At 48.9% G+C, this 18897-nt stretch overlaps 2 protein-coding genes across 5 annotated transcripts in view; both read left to right on the forward strand.

The window, feature by feature from the left end:
• The first annotated feature begins 11026 nt into the window (after positions 1-11026).
• LOC119307369 (F-box/FBD/LRR-repeat protein At1g13570-like) lies at positions 11027-16560 on the forward strand. 3 transcript variants are annotated; one of them, XR_005149277.1, is made up of 6 exons: positions 11027-11405; positions 12889-13007; positions 13154-14020; positions 14130-14285; positions 14676-15175; positions 15892-16560. XR_005149277.1 is itself a non-coding variant. In XM_037583445.1 (5 exons), exons 2-5 carry the CDS (start codon positions 12909-12911, stop codon positions 15006-15008), a joined length of 1455 nt encoding a protein of 484 aa, XP_037439342.1. In that variant the 5' UTR covers positions 11027-11405; positions 12889-12908; the 3' UTR covers positions 15009-15569. The 3 variants fall into 3 exon arrangements, 1 of the variants encoding a protein (XP_037439342.1); XR_005149278.1 differs by lacking the exon at positions 15892-16560 and adding an exon at positions 15277-15569; XM_037583445.1 differs by lacking the exon at positions 15892-16560 and having other exon boundaries at positions 14676-15569.
• Positions 16561-18528: 1968 nt separating this feature from the next.
• LOC119307370 (GDP-L-galactose phosphorylase 1-like) overlaps positions 18529-18897 on the forward strand; it is a 4849-nt gene continuing 4480 nt past the window's right edge. Inside the window, exon 1 of one of the 2 annotated variants that reach the window (XM_037583446.1) lies at positions 18529-18660. The gene's annotated coding sequence lies outside the window, so the exon portion shown is untranslated. Of the gene's footprint in view, positions 18661-18701; positions 18819-18897 lie in introns of those variants that run through there. The other variant, XM_037583447.1, reaches the window with a different exon arrangement.

Genomic DNA, 18897 nt, shown 5'->3' on the forward strand with positions numbered 1-18897 from the left:
CTCTTGTGTTGAACCCCAAAAGGTCTATGAGGCGCTCGAAGACTCGGATTGGCTCAATGCCATGCATGAAGAACTCAACAACTTCGAGTACAACAAAGTTTGGAGATTGGTGCCAAGGCCATCGGGGAACCACAACGTCATTGGAACAAAGTGGATCTTCAAGAACAAGCAAGATGCTCATGGGAACATCATTCGCAACAAGGCAAGATTGGTAGCACAAGGCTACCCCCAAGTCGAGGGTATCGACTACGGTGAAACCTTTGCTCCCGTTGCTCGTCTTGAATCCATTCGTTTGTTGATTGCTTATGCTTCCCATCACAACTTTAAGTTGCAACAAATGGATGTGAAAAGTGCTTTTCTTAATGGTCCCATTAATGAGTTGGTCTATGTCAAGCAACCCCCCGGGTTCGAGGACCCCTACTTCCTGGATCATGTGTATCAACTCGATAAGGCACTCTATGGCCTTAAACAAGCCCCACGTGCGTGGTATGACCACCTTACCGAGTTGCTACAAGATCGTGGATTTGAAGTAGGACAAATCGATCCCACTCTTTTTACTAAGAAGGTCAAAGGGGAGTTGTTTGTATGCCAACTATATGTTGATGACATTATCTTTGGTTCTCCTAACAAAGCTTTCAATGAGGAATTTGCCGCTCTCATGACCTCCAAGTTCAAGATGTCTTCGATGGGAGAGTTGAAGTTCTTCCTTGGATTTGACATCAAACAAAGAAGATAAGGAACCTTCATTAACCAAGCCAAATACACTCAAGACATGCTTAAAAGATTCAAGCTTAGTGACGTCAAACCGGCTACTACACCAATGCCTACCAAGTGCCAACTTGACATCGATCCCAATGGTAAAGCGGTGGATCAAAAGGTATATCGCTCCATGATTGGCTCCTTGCTTTACCTTTGTGCATCTAGACCGGATATCATGTTGAGTGTGGGGATGTGTGCACGTTTTCAAGCCGCACCAAAGGAAAGTCACTTTGTGGCGGTCAAGTGAATCTTTCGATATTTGGCTCATACCTCAAACTTTGGCTTATGGTACCCAAGAGGAGCAAACTTCAAGCTTGAAGGCTTCACGGATTCCGATTGGGCGGGAGACAAAGTGGATAGGAAGTCCACTTCCGAAGGATGCCAATTTCTTGGTTGCTCTTTGGTAAGTTGGTCCTCGAAGAAGCAAAGTTGTGTGTCTCTCTCGTCCACCGAAGCGGAGTATGTGGCGGCCGGTAGTTGTTGTGCTCAACTCCTATGGATGAGGCAAACTTTAAAGGAGTACTGTGTCATTTGTGACAAAGTGCCTCTTTGGTGTGATAATGAAAGTGCCATCAAGATTTCTCTCAACCCGGTGCAACACTTCAAGACGAAGCACATTGAGATTTGATATCACTTCATCCGGGATCACATTAGGCGAGGGGAGATCGAGCTCAAGTATGTCAACACTCATGATAACCTTGCAGATATTTTCACGAAGCCCTTGGATGAAGCAAGATTTCGCGAGTTAAGGCATGAGCTAAATATCATTGATTTGAGCAATGTGACTTGAACCCGTGCACCCCCCACCACACTCAATCTGTTGTCTAGTTTAGGTGTAGGCATGGACATAGGGGGAGTGTTTTTCTCTCAATGAACTCTCCCTCCCCCCATTATGCATAAAACGATCAACTCTTTCACATTAACCATTTTTTATGGTACTTGTGCTTCAAAGACGAGTTTTGGTCATGGGCCCAAGGATAATTCTTCGCGGTGCCATACCAATTGACTCAAACATAGGTGGCTCTGGCCACCGCCCTCTCTTGAGAGAGGCCTGAGCTCGCTCCTTTTTGTTGTTGTTTGTTTTGAAGGAGTGGGGTTTGGTTCGTTGTTTCGTGTGTGTTGTCTTGTTGGTCTTTCTCTTGTCTTTGCCTTCCCGTTCTTCTCGGTGTGTTTGCATTTGTTTGTTTGCCTAGAAGTTTTTTTGGTTGCTGGCGGTACTACCGCCGCTGGCGAGCGGTACTATCGCTCCAAGCGGTACTACCGCCCTCCAGTGCGGTACTACCACTGAGAGGCGCGGGTGGGGGTTATATCGGGGCAGGGGGAGTTTCTTCTCCCCCATACCCATTCGCACGCCCCCTCTCCTGTTCTTCTCTCTCTCCAGCAACCGGCTCCGCGGGAGGGCTCCGGCGGATCTCCCTCTCCGGGCCGTCCCTCTCCATTCCCTTCGGTGGAGACGATCCCCACCTTGTCCTCTTGCCATGGATGCCGGTATTGCCCCCGTTCTCTTGTTCTTTTTGTCTAGGTTTCCAATCTAGCTTCTTAGGGGCAGTAGCGGTTGCATCTTTAGATTTTTGGCCAAATCTAGGCTTGAGTAGGATGGAGAATGCTTCTAGGCAGTTTGGATTAGTGTTTGGTTGGAGTATTTTTGAATTTGATAGGACGGAAGTACCGGATCTGACCACGGTAGTAGGAAACTGTTGTTTCCCCGCCTCGAGCGGTACTACCGCTCTCCCAGAGCGGTACTACCGCTCTGAGCAGTACTACCGCTCTCTAGAGCGGTACTACCGCTTGGAGCGGTACTACCGCCCAAGGGTCACGGTACTACCGCTCTCTACCAGATTCCAACCTACTCCTACCTCTCAGTGATCCCCTTTGTTCGTGTTTGTGGCTTATGCTCTTTCTTTCTGGTTGTTTGCGTGTTTTGTGTGTGTGGTTCCAGGTGATGAGGTTCCTGAGCATCAGGCTCGTCGTGTCAACCCCGGTCGTGCTTCGTCCAAGCGCTACCGCACCACTGAGCCTGCCGGGGGATCTTCTAGTGCTCCACCTCCTCCCCAGCTGCAGAAGAAGCCTGGGGTCAAGCCAAAGCAAACCAAAACCGTGCCAGAAATGCCGCCCAAGGAGTTCTGGGCAAGGCGCCGCCGCAACCCGTATGAGGAAGATCAAGATCCCAATTTGGTCAACCGTCTGTTCTGGAACAGGTTTCAGTTTGCCATCTATTTTGATGTCCTCAAAGCCAAGAAGAATCTCTATGTCAACGTGCACTCCATCGACACCGAGCATATGGAGAATGATCCTGACTACTTTGGTGAAGCTCTTCAGATGTGCACTTAGCTGAACATTCTCGGGATCATGCAATTCAACAAGGACTATGATGCTGATATTGTGGCCCAATTCTATGCCACGGTTCACCTTGGGACCGATGAGGACAGGACTCTGACTTGGATGACAAATGGCAAGTTGCTGTCAGTCAAGTGGAAAGCTTTCATGCAGTTGATTGGGGTGGAAGATCTTGGACTTGAGTCTGCTGTCGGCTTTCGCCCCCACCGTCGACCCAATGCCACTCACAAGCAAGCTCTGTGGCCCTACTGCACTCTAAGGATCAACCCTGAGACGAAGAAGGAGACCTATGAGCTGCCTGCCTATCTGGACATACTTCACCGTATCTTCAGAGAAACTCTTTTCCCTTGCATCGGGAATCTGGACCAGGTTCACTCTTATCTCGTGGACATGCTTCTCTTCTGTCAGCGGGAGAAGGGGCAGAGCACCGGAGAGTCCTTGGATATCTCTCATGTTATGTGGTCTGAGCTGGTTTCTGCTATCTCCGAGCGCAAGTGCCCGATTTATGGTCCGTTTATTATGCTGCTCATTGAGAAGGCCTGGGATCGTGTCTATCCCAAGGTGGTGCTGGAAATTGGAGACTTGGTCTCTCACGATGTCAATCGTCTGAGGAAGAAGGATAACTGGGGCACTCAGGCCCCTAGGACTGGAGTTCCTTCATCTGCTGCTGCCATGGAGACTGAGGAAGAGTTTGGGGCTGAGGCTGAGGATGAAGATGATGACTACTTGCCTTCTGAGGTAGAGCCTTCTTGGGCTAAGAAGCTCAAGTCTAAGATGAAGAAGCTGTTCTGCATGGAGGCTCACGGTCAGTACATGACTCATGTGGCTGAGAAGAAGGCTCGAGGTCGTCACAAGGAGCCCATGCGTCAGTTGGGTGCTACTGTCAAGAGTGGATCTGAGGACCAGCTTACTGAGGAGGAGGAGTGGATTCAGCAGCACTGCCCGTGGACCGATTCTGAGGCCGAGCACTTCCAGACTGACGACGGTGGTGCCGATGATTCCGCTGGGCTCTGATGCGTGTGTCACTCATTTGCTCTCACCTGGGGCCGTAGCAGCACTCCCTCTCCTTTTTGGTGTCTCGATGCCAAAGGGGGAGAGAGCTTAGGGATTTGCGAGTTGTGTCTTTCGTCTTTTTCGTGTGTCTTGTCTTGTTCGTGTTTCTCCTCGTTTCTGCTTTGGTTGGTTTGTCTGTGAGACAGACCTTAGTTCGAGTGAGACTTTTGTTCGAGTCATATGGTGTGAGACATATGCTACCTTAACTTTCCAGTATTAGTATCTATGTCTATCTAGCTTATGAGCTGCGTGTTTTTCCTGTTATATCATCTATGCTGCTCTCATACACCATGCTTAGTTTGTTGGTCTCTAAATTGTAGGGGGAGCTCTGATCCTAGTATGTGTGCTGTGCAGTCCAAAGCACTTATCTAAATAGCACACATCTAGGGGGAGCCCATCTACATGTTAGGATCGTGGGGTTTGTATGCTTACTCTATATCGTGTTTATGCAAATCCCGTATTGTCATCAATCCACCAAAAAGGGGGAGATTGTAAGGGCTTATTTATCCCATAGTGGTTTTGGTGATTGATGACAATGCTTTTGCGGACTAATCGTGTGCGTTAAGTTCTTTCAGAGAATCATCCATTGGCACGAGACGATTTTCTCCCCTCGGTGTTTTTATTCAAGACGGTGTAGCTCCTGCATTTCGTTGTTGGTGGACTAGTTTCGTAGGAGTCTCCGTACTATTAAGAGGGGATCCGCTTTGGTAAGACTAGGGTGGAATCAACACGTACACATCCTTATCACACCCGTCGTCTTCCTTTCGCATCTTTGGAGCTGCACCTCTCTTCCGTACCTGCTTCGCCCTGTGCCAGCGGTAGTACCGCCGAAGCCCCCCAGCGGTAGTACCGCTCCACGAAGCGGTAGTACCGCTCTAAGCGGTAGTACCGCTCCGAAGAGCGGTAGTACCGCTCGCGGGTTTCGACCGTAGTACCGCGTAGTACCGCGCCTACTGCCGCCTCGATTCAAGACGGTGTTTTCTCGTGTCGGGTTTTGCGGCACTAGTAGCGGTAGTAGAAGCGGTAGTACCGCTCTGAGCGGTAGTACCGCTCTACTCCCGCGGTAGTACCGCTCTAGGGCCAGTGGCCTGACTTCCTCTTCAGCGCGGTAGTACCGCTGGGTAGGGAGCGGTAGTACCGCTCTCAGCGGTAGTACCGCTCTCAGCGGTAGTACCGCCCTTCCCTAGCGGTAGTACCGCCCTGTGCGGGGCTGCTCAGTGGGGTAACGGTTGGATGTGTTCCCCCACTATTTAAAGGGGTCTTCTTCCTCCTAGTTGACCCACCTCTTTCCCCAAAAGCTCCATTGTTGCTCAAAGCTCTATTTTCGCCCGATCTCTCTCCCTAGCCAATCAAACTTGTTGATTTGCTCGGGATTGGTTGAGAGGGCCCAGATCTACACTTCCACCAAGAGAAATTCGATTCACCCACTTATCCCTTGCGGATCTTGTTACTCTTGGGTGTTGAGCACCCTAGACGGTTGAGGTCACCTCGAAGCCATACTCCATTGTGGTGAAGCTTCGTGGTGTTGTTGTTGTTGTTGAGAGCCTCCGATTGGTGTGGAGATTGCCCCAACCTTGCGTGTAAAGGTTCGGTCGCCGCCTTCAAAGGCACCAATAGTGGATTCACGGCATCTCGCATTGTGTGAGGGCGTGAGGAGAATACGGTGGCCCTAGTGGCTTCTTGGGGAGCATTGTGCCTCCACACCGCTCTAACGGAGACGTACTTCCCCTTAAAAGGAAGGAACTCCGGTAACACATCCTCGTCTCCACCGGCTCCACTCTTGGTTATTTCGTGCCTTTACTTTTGCAAGCCTACTTGTTGTTACATCCTTGCTTGCTTGTGTGCTAGTTGTTATTGCATCATATAGGTTGCTCACCTAGTTGCACATCTAGACAACCGATTTTGTTGCAAAGTTTAATTTGGTAAAGAAAAGCTTAAAAATTGTTAGTTGCCTATTCACCCCCCCTCTAGTCAACCATATCGATCCTTTCAGAAACGGAAAAGAAAAACATTTTCTCTTTTGTTTTTCCTTCTATGAGAGGCACGGCCGTGCCTCTCGGAAACGAAAAAAAAATATTATTTTTCTTTTTTCCTTCCGTGGGAGGCACGGTCGTAAATGGAAAAAAAATGTGTCTTTTTTCCTTTCGTGAAAGGCACGGTTTTGCTTCTGCGGTCGTGCCTCTCGTAAACGGTGCCTCTCGAAAAAAATGCGCGTTTCTTTTTCCTTTCGTGGGACGCACTGTTTTACTTCCGCGAGAGGCACGGGTTTCAGAAAGGAAAACGATCATGCTCCCGTTTGGTTTTTTTGTCCCGGTTTTTTCGTGAAAAAAGTTCATTAAAACCTATTAATATGGGATCTAGTTTTGAAGATCTCGACGCGAAACCTGTGTCTTTCGCGGATCCAATGATGAAAACGGTTTGAGATTTAGATGCATGATTTAAGTGATAAAATATTTTAAATAAACGAATCTACGAAAAAAGAAAAAACTCTCAAGTTGCGACAAGTGACACACTTGCAGTATGTCACTTGTCCCAACCTAAATAGAGGAAGTGATCTTTGGAAGAAGTGCTCCTCAATTAATAATTTTGGGTAAAGAGGGATTGAGTGTAATCTATACGGCAGTGAGGGACGTTACTAGCGGAGCTATAACAGCGCTTCATGGGCCATGGCCTGCCCAGCTTTGTACCAAAGCTAAGCATGAGTAATTTCTTGCAGTTTGGCCCAGTCAGCCATTTTGCTCCAAGTGCCGCCTACAGCGACCAGCCATGGGCCGCGGCCCATTAAGAAGATCGCTCCCTCGTCCCTTCGGTTCGCTCACTCGCTGAAGAAAAACACAGTCGCGTCGCTGGGTTTTTTTTTGGGCTGTGCTGTGTTGCTGGTTCAAGAAAAAGACCGGTCTCCGGTTTTTTACAATTTTTAATATATTTGTGAAAAAAGTTCATATATTATTAAAAAAAGTTCATCGATTTTGCACAAAAAAGTTCACAAATCTGAAAAGAGTTCATCAATTTTGAAAAAGTTCATCGGATTAAAAAAAGTTTGTTGAATTTAAAATAGTTGATTAGATTTGAAAAAAAGTTCATCGAAACGAAAAAGTTCATTGGATTTGAAAAAAAAAGTTCATCAAATTGAGAAAAGCTCATCAATTTTTAAAAGAAGTTCATCAAGCAGGAGTTGGTTTGCAGAAACAGGTATAACCGATGCCTGCAACGGCAAATAGGAAATGCCCCGTTGCTACACCTAAAACTGCTCAAAAGAAGAAAAAGATACAGCTCTAAAAAAGATGAGCATGATGCCCTAATGCGGCACACCCTACTTTTTTTCGATTTTTCAATGGGGGAAGCCTCAGAAGGCACCATACTGGGGTACAAACATTGCAAGCTACAAGGCGTTGCACAAGGAGAACGAGCGTGGCGCCCCGCTTATAATCATGCAGTAATCATACAACCGAGATTCATGTTAATATCACAATATAACTCTACGACATAAATTCTTTAAATAACAAGTCAGGATCATGAGGACCCTAATACATTAATCATCAAAATAAAATATTATCTAAATACAAACATAGTTCATGGGAGCAGCTCAACACCGGCAGGGAGATCGCGCCGAACGTGGACGTGGCGGAGCAGACGGCGCTGCTCGAGTTCTACCGCTCCGCCTACGAGATCCGCCTCGCCAGACGGAACTAGAGGCCGCCTATAAGGAGTTCGACGAGGCGGCGGATGACGTGTGGGGCAAGACCGGTGAGGAGAAGGAAGAGGACATCACCGGCTCCGCCCAACCTTGCCCCGCCGCCACGACCACGAAGCAGGCACGTCCACGGACGCCGCCGACAGCGAGGGAGAATAGTGCACGGTAGGTCACCGCCACTCGGGTCCCAAGAAGGCCGCCGCTCCTCCCATCCCGTTGAAGCCAAGTTTGGTGGGTTGAACATCAATGACCGATTAGCCACTTGACGGCGACGTGGAGGTGGATAACTTTACTTCTCGGGACCCAGAGGCGGAGCTCAAGAGCATCGAGGTGGAACTAGAGAAGGTGAAACTTCAGTTCTCATGGCTCATGGCCAGACACGGAAACGGGCGCGGACGATCTTTTAGATTAGCTAAACTAATTATACCTTCAGAGTTGGACGAGCAGCGCTTAGTTGAAGTATGTATGAAATGTAATGAATTCCGTCATATTTATATAAAATCCGCTGTATTTGTATGAATATCTTCTGGTTTGTTAAAAATTCGGTCGTGTAAACGGACAAAGTTGGATGGCGGAAATTTGCGGGTACCGTTGGAGATGCCCTTAGGGCATCTCCAGCCGCGCCCCCAACAGGCCCTCCCCAGGCGATTTTGCCGCGCCGGCAATAAAAAAAGGCCCCAGTCGCGCCCCCAGAAGCCCGTTTTTCGCCGGCTCGGGTCAAAACTAGTGCCGGCGGACCCAGGCCGAACCCGGCGCCCTGGGGGGCGCTTGGGGAGCCGGCGCAAGCAAAAAAGGCGCGTGGGCCCGCCCTGGAAGCGATCCGAGGGTCTTTTCCCGCCGTTTCTTGACACTTTTCCCTCGCATCTCTCCCGCTCGCTCGCCTTCCTTCCGCCATTCTATCCCTTTCTCCCGCTCGCTCTCGCCTTCCTCCCGCCAAACCCCCTCCCGCTCGCCGCGAAGAAGCACGCCATGCCGCCGAAGAAGTACGCCATGCCGCGCGCGGCGGCAACCGCGAGTGGCGCCGTGGCCCAGCCGAAGCCGAGGAAGCCGAGAGCGCCGCCACCGAAGCCACCAGGCCTGTCGAACGCCGAGTGGAGGGTGGAAGTTCAGCGGCGCGAAGCGGTCACCACCGACAGGCGGAACAGGGCCATAGCCAAGAAGGCCCGCAACACCGGGGCACGCACGGCGGCGTCTTCCTCATCGGTCAACCAGGCGGGGATGAACCCACCCGTCGTCAGCCACGCCCAGTACGCGCCCTGGGGACAGCAAGGCGCCGGATCTCCATGGGGTTCATCGTCGCCCGGCTGCTACGCCGACGGCGACGCGCACGGCGGGTTCAACCCAAACGTGACCTTCCCTCATGGTCACCCCGCTACGCGCACGCCCTCGCCCGCCTTCGTCGGCATGCAGTACCCTCCATACAACTACTCGCCGCCCGCCTCCTACGCGTCCACACCGACGCCCCATCTCTACCGCGGACCACTACCCTTCTCGCACCTCGGCGGCACCGACGACACGGGAGCCGACATGGACGACATCATCGCGACAGGATCAACCGCGGCCGCCGAGTCTCCCGGGTTCGCCACCCAGGACGAGGTGGTGGACCTCAACGACGACATGGAGGCCGAGCTCGGCTACGTCTACGACGACGACGCGCAGGAACCCGAGGAGGAGGAGGACGAGGAGGAGGAGGAGGAGGAGGAACCGGCGCCTGTTCCGACGAAGGGGCACCAGAAGAAGAAGAAGCGGGCGGCTAGGTCAGGCGAACCGCGCATCAAGTGGACGTCCAAGGAGGAGGAATGCCTCGCCGAAGCATGGAAAGTCGTCTGCCTCGACCCGACCACCGGCGCGAACCAGAGCTTGGACACGTACTGGGACCGCATCAAGGCCGAGTTCGACGAGCGGAAGCTCGTCGACCCCTACTTCAAAGGCGTGTACATGCAGCGCGGCTCCAAGGCGATGGCGAACCATTGGGGGCGTATCCAGTTGGCGTGCAACAAATGGCATGGAATCATCGAGGAGGTCGCGGCTCGCCCGGAGAGCGGCGCCAGCATTGAGGATCAGGTACGCACGCCGTTCGCCCGCATATCTTCGCCCCCTACGCCCGCCAACTGTTTGTCTCTCCGCGCAGCTGCTGCGTATGTTCGCCATGTATCGGGGCGACAACCAAGACGCCGACTTCAAGCACCTCCACGTCTACCAAGCATTGACAAGTGCGAGAAGTGGGCGGAAGTCCGGCGTGCCCTCGACAAGGCCAAGGAGACATACAAGCCAGACGCGACGACTCCGGGCGCGTCAGAGGGACGGCCGGACGGCCACAAGTTGGCAAAGAAGGGGAAAAGTGCCGACGCGGCAACCGCACGAGTGCAGGAGTCCATCGAGCATTGCCTCGCCGACGCCCAGGCCCGGGCCGTCCTACGTGAAGAGAAGACCGAGGCGCGGTGGTCGTCGCTTATGAAGAACAACGCCATCAAGCTCGACCTGCTCCGGACGAACGTCGCCGCGAAGAAGAGGAACACCGACATGGCTTTTCTGATGAGCGGGGCGGACATGCTCCAGAGCAACGACGAGAAGCTCAAGGCGTGGTACCTGGTGCAGCGCGGCCTCATCCTGAACAAGCTGCCGACGGCAACGCCGACGACGCCGATGACGCCCACGACCACACGGACGCCAAGCCCGGACGGCGCCTCTACATCGCCGCCCAGCAGTGCCGAAGCCGCGCCGACGCAGCCCAGCGACGAAGCAGGTCCGACACCGACGAGCCCGCGCACGCCGACTCCGCCAACGCCTGGAGCCGACCAAGCCGAGTGATTCGTTGCGCACGGCGCCCCTCTGTTTTTTGTAACGCCAGACTACGTTCGATCGCCGGATTTGCGGCGTCTTTTAAGAGCGGAAACGACCAAGTTTGAATTTCCCGCATCCTGGGGCCGGCGCGTGGGGGCGTGACTGGGAGCTAGGTCGCCCTCAGGGGCCGAACTAGCGCCGGCACGCCCCCAGGCCGCTCTATTTAGGCGCCCTGGGGGGCCGAACGGCTGGAGATGCCCTTAGCTGATGTTCTATGGAAAATGGTCTCAAATACTTTATTTATTGTATGTATAGAAAAAATGCTTTATTTATTTTACACATAGATAGTAGAAACGATTATGTTCCTCCCAAAGTCCCACCTCTGTATGTTTCAAAATAAAAGAAGATTAAACAAAAGAAATCGTAGCTAAAAAAAAAAGACCGCATAGCATCTCTGGCGCTGCCTCGGCGGCCGGCGCCGTGGTCACCGGAGCCTCCGCCATCGGCATCCCACGCCGGAGCTGCCGCAGCCAACAACGTACCACTCTGCAACTGCTGACTCCGCCACCGCCGTCGACGTTCCACGACGCGCCTCTTGTTCTCTCGTCCCCGATCTCGGGGTGGAACTGCAGCTGGCGCAGTGAAGGAGAGGGGAGAGTAAGCCGATCTTGTTCCAGGCCACGCTCGCATTAGCGGTCGTCCTCCCACCTCCCCACGTCAGACACCCCAAGTTCTGTTGCTACTGATCCGAGACTACGTTGCACACAAGGTGTTTGAGGTAATTCCCCTTCATGTTTGTAGTTCATGTTACTTCTTCTTTTGTCTTTATGCTAGATGTTCTGTATGAAGCATCATTTTGCTATGATACGATGTAGTGTGGCAGTTTGCCCTGTTGAAATTTGTGCATGTTCGTTGTCAATACTGGATTTTTTGGCGCTGTCAATACTATGCCATGTTCGTCATATCTAGAGTTGTGGATATTTTGTGCCTCTACGAACTTTGTGGCGTTCTTCAGATGTGCCCCGATGACATTTCGGAGGCAGTTTGCGAGATGGCACAAAATGGTTTTGGAGGCGATCTTCAGATGCCACAAAAATGTTTTGAAGGCAATTTGAAAAACGCCACAAATTTTTTTTTAGGCGGCATGAGAAATGCCCCATATGAACTTTGGATGCCTTCTTAAAAATTGCACAAATTGTGCTTGTAGGCGTTCTGAAAATGCCTCCATACTGTGTTTCTCAGGCGTTTCAGAAAAGTGTCTTAGAAGGCCTCTTGCATTCATGAATATCTCTAGCGGAATTTGAAAATGCCTTCAAATGTCTAGGCCATCAATTTATAGGCCTTGAGGCATTTGAGAAATGCCTGCTAACAGCGTACGTGTTTTAGTGGTACTTCAAATGTAGTGGCAGTGGTGATGAGTGAAGTGAAGAGATTGCGCCCAATGGAATTGTGTTCAGAGAGATTAGGTCGCTGATTATGTTGAACTTATGCCGTGTTTCTTTTGTGTTTTGCCAGTGAAGTTGCTGTGCTTTCCAATTAATGGAACAGATTAAGCTGGTAATACTGTGCAGAGAGGTGAACGCATCGATGTGAAACGTCGCAATGCACTACAGGGGTTAGGAGAATCCCGTGGATGCCACCGCTGGCTCAGAACTACGGACCACTCTCCTCCTCTGGCTCCTTGATACGGGACTCCTTCTGGCGATTGATCAGCCTCGGCGGACCCCTCTGCCTTTGTCTCAGCAGTGCACTCCTTGCTGGCCATTGCCTCGCCTCGCCACTAGGTTTGTGGGATTTCGCCCAAGGATACACTTGTTGGAACAACCAGTCAGCGGTGGTGGATTGGATGTGTCTCGGTCCTTATACATAGCCTGGCAGAGGGCCTTGTTTTCCTCGTGATTCCTTTCTTGCGAGTCCGATCCGAGTTCTTTCCCACCGGTCTAGTTTATCGTCAGATCTGTCAACCACCCGCCGCCGCGCCTATACGACACCAACACCTCTCTTCCTCCGTATCTCGAACGTTTTAGAGGTTTCATTCATCATCTGTTCCAGATTCATCATGTCCTCTGACTAGAACAAAAGAGCACACTTCATCATAGAAAGTAATAGCAATATAGCATATGCTTTACTTTTAGAAAATTAAGTAATGTCTCTCTTTTTTTCCAATTTATAACCAGAGTAATATCAGGTGAGATGTTGAGCTTTTTGATGTCTGACTCTGTTATCACTTTTTTGATGTTTCTATGTAACTTCTCTTGCAGACAGAGACTAAGATAGTTTGATGACAAAGAGAAGTATTGGTTCAGATGAAGACCTGCGTCTGCATAGAACAATGGTGAAACGAAAGAAACAAGGGCTTCAACTGACCAACCTGCCAACGGTATGGAATATCCGAATGGACTCATGCCAAGTTGTAATCTAACTATATCAGTGTGCTTTCCTTTTCCTTCCTTCGCGCCATAATGCAGAACAAGTCCACTTATTGTTCTTGTTCAACAATCTAAATGCCGTTTGTCTTTGCTGTAGGATATTCTCTGCAGTATCCTGTCACAATTGCCGATAAAAGAAGCTGTACGGACGAGCATACTGTCAGAACAGTGGAAATGTCTTTGGCATCACCACCCAAATCTAGTATTTACTCTTAGCTCGATGTTGCCAATTCCTCGTACCTTACCGTTAACACCCAATGATGATGAGCCAAGGAAACATGAGTTTATTCAGAGAGTCGATGCAGTCCTACAGCAGCGCAGTGGTGTGGGGGTTGAGAACGTTCAGTTTCGGGCTCCATTTGAAGATGACCAAAGGGATCAGATAAATAGATGGGTGAACTTTGCTATTGCATCCAAGGCGAAACAGCTTATATTTGATTTCTTAACTGCCAGCCCTATGAGGCCACCATATAACTTCGATTTGCGGCTTCTCGATGACAGTAATAGTTTACACTTGCGATATGTAAAACTCTGTTCCGTTTCTCTCAAGGTGCCTGCGGATTTCAACGGTTTTCAGAACCTTAAATGGATTTGCTTGGCAGGCACGAATATTACCGATGATGACCTTCAACTTTTAGTGTCCAGCTGCTGTGTTTTGGAGTTACTTGGAATTGCTAGCTGTAGAATGCTTACAAGGGTACAGCTATCTCATCCTTCAAATCCACTGAAGCATTTGCACGTACATGACTGTCGCTTGCTTCAGGCGATGGAGTTAAACTTTGGTCTGGTAGAACTTGAGTACAGTGGCCCATCGATACTGTTGTCAGCTCCTGGAACTTTGCTTCTCAAAAATATGTGCATCGAGTTGAATGATATGTGTCCTTCTCTGGAATACATCTCTACGAAACTTGATAATAACGTGCCTCGTCTTGAGATGCTGACTCTTCATTGCACCGAGTCGAAGGTTTGCGATCCACCGTTCCTATTTCCAGTTTTTTGTGCATCCCTATTTGATTTTTCTTGAGGTGAATTTTCCTTATCGGTTTTCATATTTATTTATCTGTGTGTTTCAGAGGGCTTCGTTGCCAGGAAAGCTGCACAAATTTTCTTATCTAAAGCACCTGAGACTGGAGCTGACTTTTTTGGGTGCTCCGAGAAGCAAGAGTGATATCCTCGATTTCGCCTGCCTTCTAATTGCTGCTCCTTTCCTGGAAAAGCTGGAATTTCACGTAAATCTGCATTTCAAGTCTTCAAATATATTTTGGAAGATATTTGGCTCGTTCCATGGAAATAAAGGGGAAACAGTCTTCTTCTTTTTTTTTTCTTTTTTTTTTTTGCGGGTGAAGGGGAAACAGTCTTCAAATATACCTTTGTAGATGAAGTCATGAACTAACCATTAGCAAATCGAGTCCGTACTGTTTTGGGCTTATCATCAGTTGTACTTGTGGAATAAACAGGGCGCTATTATATAGCAGCAATCCGATGTCTTTACTGGCGATACTTACAAAGTTCTTCACTTCACCAAGTCCTGTCTTGTGTTTATAACTGTTGTATTTTATGATTACTAAGCTCACTGACGATGCGTAAAAAGTAGTTACATTCTTCTTTTTCTTTTACAGATGGTGCTGCGCTGCGAGCATCCAAGGTACACCACCGACCAGGGAGACCTACGGAGCCTTCCCTCAGAGCCTCACCTGCATCTCAGGCTGGTCGAAATCACAGGGTTTTACGGCTGGAAAGGCCAGCTGGAGCTGGCGCTTCACATCGTGAGGAACTCTGTCGCGCTCGAGGCGATGAAGATAGATCCGATCCCAGCCCCTGCAGTAGTTGGTTCCGATTTTAGGCTGCTAGGATGCCCGGAGTTCACTTCCTTTTCGGATGGCTACGAGGCCGCCCTTGAGTTCCTCTGCAGCGCCGACCATCGCCATGTTGTTCATGTCCTGGAACCTTGAGCTCAAGGAAGTCCCGGAGAAAAATGTATCTCTCTCACACACACCCCGCAACTTCCTCCAGACCAGCGTGGTGCCATGCTAGCAGGCAAGATGGCGAGCAGACATAAATCACTCAAGGAAGACAAGATAAGGCATGGCATGGCTTGCCACTTGCTGTTGATAAAGAGGTGTGTGCCCTGTTCACTGCATCCACCACCATTCATATCTGGCATGATAGAGTTGAGGGCAATGCGGCCATGATGATTTTCCCTTATCTGTTCAAATACAGCACACGATGCGCCCATGATGAATAATTTGTAGGGACCCAACTAATCAGGCTAAGGCGATGATGGGACTGGGTATTCCGGCCTGTACTTAGTTAATTTTGCTCCTTCTCACCGCAGCTAATGTACTCGACGCATGTTCGCGTGCGTTCATGTATCACATGTACTAAGGGTTGGAGACGCGCTTTGCTGCGCCGTTGGTGTTGTTTGGTTTCTTAAAAAAAACACTCCGCTTTGAAATATATGGTGTATTACTTTTTAAAAAGTCAAACCTTTTAAGTTTGAACAAATTTGTAGAGAAATATGTAGGGATTCATAATATCATCTCGGTATTTTTAGATTCATCAATGAAATGAATTTCCATACTTATTTTGTTTAATATTGTGGATGTTGATATTTTTGCTGTGAGCATGATCAAAGTTAGAGAAATTTGACCCTCCAAAAAACTAATGCCCTTTATATTTTGGAGCTTGTGGAATATTTAGTTTGGTGGGTGGGGGTGATGATAGAGTGAGTTTTATTTTTATTTATAATGTGGTGATTTGGTGGGTCTTTGTGATGTGATTCTGTGTTATGTGCTAACCAACCTATGTTTATGTCTCGTGCTCTTTCTTGGTCAGCTACTACAATTCCTACAACCAGATTTCCCTGTCAGTGGATGAAATCATCAAGGGTAAAGCCCCGTTAATGTTGAACCCACCAGGAACTCAAGAGCAACCGCAGCCTAATACAATTCCAAAGCGGTGGCCAAGACCTCCTGCGGGCATATTAGCATTACCAGTGGATGGGTCTTATAATGGCTCAGATGGTTCGGCGGGTTCTGGTATGATATTGAGAGATGATAAAGGTGGGGTGATCTTCGCAGCGTATCGTAAAATTTTCAATTGCAACGAAGCCCTTGAGGCCGAACTACAAGCTATGGCAGAGGGACTCAAGTTGGCGGCCGAGCACTCTTCGGCTAATATTCTTTTACAATCGGACTGTTCCTTAGCACTCAAGGCGCTGTCGGATGACTCGTTGGATAGATCCATGCATGGCCATCTGGTTAGAACGGTTAAGGGGTACATGAATGATAGGGTTGTAATTCCAGTTAAAATTCATAGAGAGCAAAACAGGGTTGCAGATTTGTTAGCGAATTATGGTAGATGTGGGGATAGCACCAGGGGCGAACCCACGTTCAGGGGAGTGGGGGCCTAGGACCCCACTCAAACTTTGAAGTTCCAGTAGAATTTCTTTGAAATTTGAGAAAAAATTGCCAAAACTATTTAAGTTGGTGTAAAGTGTGCCCCCACTCCTATAGTTTGCCCCCACTTAGAATAGTTTCTAGGTCCGCCCCTGGATAGCACAGCATGTTGGCTGAGATGCTCTCCACCGTGTGTCAGTGAGCTTATAGCTGAGGATTGTAAACCTGTAATTTTGGAGTAATAAACCCTATGATTCAGCGCAAAAAAAAACCCTATGTTTATGTGGGGAAAAAAAATCTGTCGTGGTTGCATTTACTATATTAGTGCTACAATATCACATTGTGGCGTTCTTTTCAAGGTGGTGGGAGGGTGCACAGGATTGATGTTTAATGGGCTATTAATGGCCGGTTGCTGCTAATTGATTCAAAAAATCGTTGGCCCGGTCAAAATCGTAAATCAAATTCAAAACTGAATATTTCAATTGAATGAAAGAGCTTCAAATTTAAGGAACATAGTGAATTAAAAGAATTGAATGGGAGAATTTGAGAAATTGTTGACCCGGTCAAAATTGCATGACCCAATTCTAAATTGAATACCTCAATTAATTGTGAGACCTTAAAATTTGGAAGCATGGTGTATAGTATAAACGAATTGAACAAGAAAGCTTTGAAAAATTGTTGATCCGGTCAAAATCGGGTGATCCAATTCTATTTGGAGATGCCAATTGAATGTGAGCTCTTTAAAACTAGGAAGCTTAGTGTTATAGAGAATACACGTGCCCCATCATTTTGGCATCAATGCCACATTTTACTTGGGGAATCTTCAACACGGACCCGCAAACTTTCCGCATACGTCCGGAGAGACCGCGTTGCCCTGACCGTAGAAGTCATCCAATGCGGTTTTGTATCGGTCCATGGCGCGGTTCGGACGTACTTTCTTCTGCAACCCCGGCGACAAATGTGGGGGGCTTTGCGGGAGTCTGGGCTACTCTCACGTCCGCTTTCTGACCATCCTAGCCCACCGAAACCCCTCCTCCCTCACCCACCGTGTTTGCACAAACTTCATCCGATTTGTTAAAAAAGAGGTTGAAATGTATGCACACCTACGGGTGGATGGTGGCTTCTCGCATCCGTGTCCGTGGACAGATGGATGAGAAATTTTGCGGGTTTCTATTGGAGATGCCCTTACATGACATCCCCGCCTCGAGAGATGTAGTCATTATTCTAGCAAGTCCCCATACCTCAGAAGATACATTCCAAAGATTTTTGTGCACCATTTTCTTTGTCGCCTAAACACTACTCGTACATCTAAAACACAAACATATTCTCCCCAGCCTTCTATACTTAGGTTCATGGGCCAGCCCCCATGCATATTTAACATAGCAGATGGTTTGAACACCGTTGGATCTCCAATCCGATGGCCCATGTGCTCCTGGAGCATGGGGGCATATAAGCTCCGGAAGCACCGCATCGCCAGCCATCTCAAACTTCCCTAAAAAAATCTCAAACAGTCAAACTTCTTGGCCTCTTCCATCACCAGAACCACATCATGGAGTTCTTCATCCTTGAGATCGGATTGAGTAGATTCTGACGAACGAAACACACGGGAATCGAGGGCCTCACACGTACCTTTTATTCCTCCTCCTCATTGTCGATTCTCTCCCCACCCCAGAGTAAACTAAATTGTGTTCAAATAATTGCATGGCTTTTCTATTTCCTATCCTTACAAAAAATAATAATTACCTATATAAACATACCTATTTATATACGGAGATCCCTACATTTTATGGTACATTTTGTGAAGAGTAATGACCCACGTCACATAACCACCTGCACAAAATCGCATAAAACCATGTGTTTTACACACTGCAAAAACATGGACACTTGGCATGTGGCATTCAATAAAATCAGGAAATATAATTACCTTTTTGGCTTGCACTTGTATTTTGCGGAATCTTTCAAATCCATGGAAATTTAACCAAAATTCATCCAAGCATTTTTTTAAGGCTATATCCAAACAATATCTGTCCAGGAAAATACCACTTGTGCAAATAAAGAAGCCAAGTGCCAATTTTCCTGGAACCTTCCGTCCTGGCGGCTCCAAACTCCTCTCCTCTCCAGCGCAAACACCCCTCTCCCCCGCTCCCTTTCCTCTTCTTCTTGGCCGGACGGACACCCACCCACCCCGAGCGAGCGCCTCCTCCAGGTACCGGTCCATCCAACCATTCTTGTTTATTCGCGTCCGCGAGATCGAAATCCGCTAGCTTTCACCGGAATCTCCGAGTGTTTTCTCTCGATCGATTTTGTGTGTTCCTCATGGAGTCCAGCCGGCGCAAATTGGTATAGCTTGTGACGGAATAGAGGGTGGGTGGGTGAGATTCTCGCATTCTTCCGCCCGATTCGGGTTTAGTTTCTCGAAATTGCTCCTGTTCAAGCAAATGCA

Source organism: Triticum dicoccoides, chromosome 5B (genome assembly GCF_002162155.2).
Source record: "Triticum dicoccoides isolate Atlit2015 ecotype Zavitan chromosome 5B, WEW_v2.0, whole genome shotgun sequence".
NCBI classification, from domain to species: domain Eukaryota; kingdom Viridiplantae; phylum Streptophyta; class Magnoliopsida; order Poales; family Poaceae; genus Triticum; species Triticum dicoccoides.

Excerpts from the sequence above, each read along its gene's own strand:
- LOC119307369 (XM_037583445.1), top strand. The coding sequence starts at position 12,909 with ATGACAAAGAGAAGTATTGGTTCAGATGAAGACCTGCGTCTGCATAGA. Across the intron at positions 14,021-14,129 it reads TTCATTGCACCGAGTCGAAG|AGGGCTTCGTTGCCAGGAAA; the intron begins GTTTGCGATCCA and ends TGTGTGTTTCAG. Across the intron at positions 14,286-14,675 it reads TGGAAAAGCTGGAATTTCAC|ATGGTGCTGCGCTGCGAGCA; the intron begins GTAAATCTGCAT and ends TTTCTTTTACAG.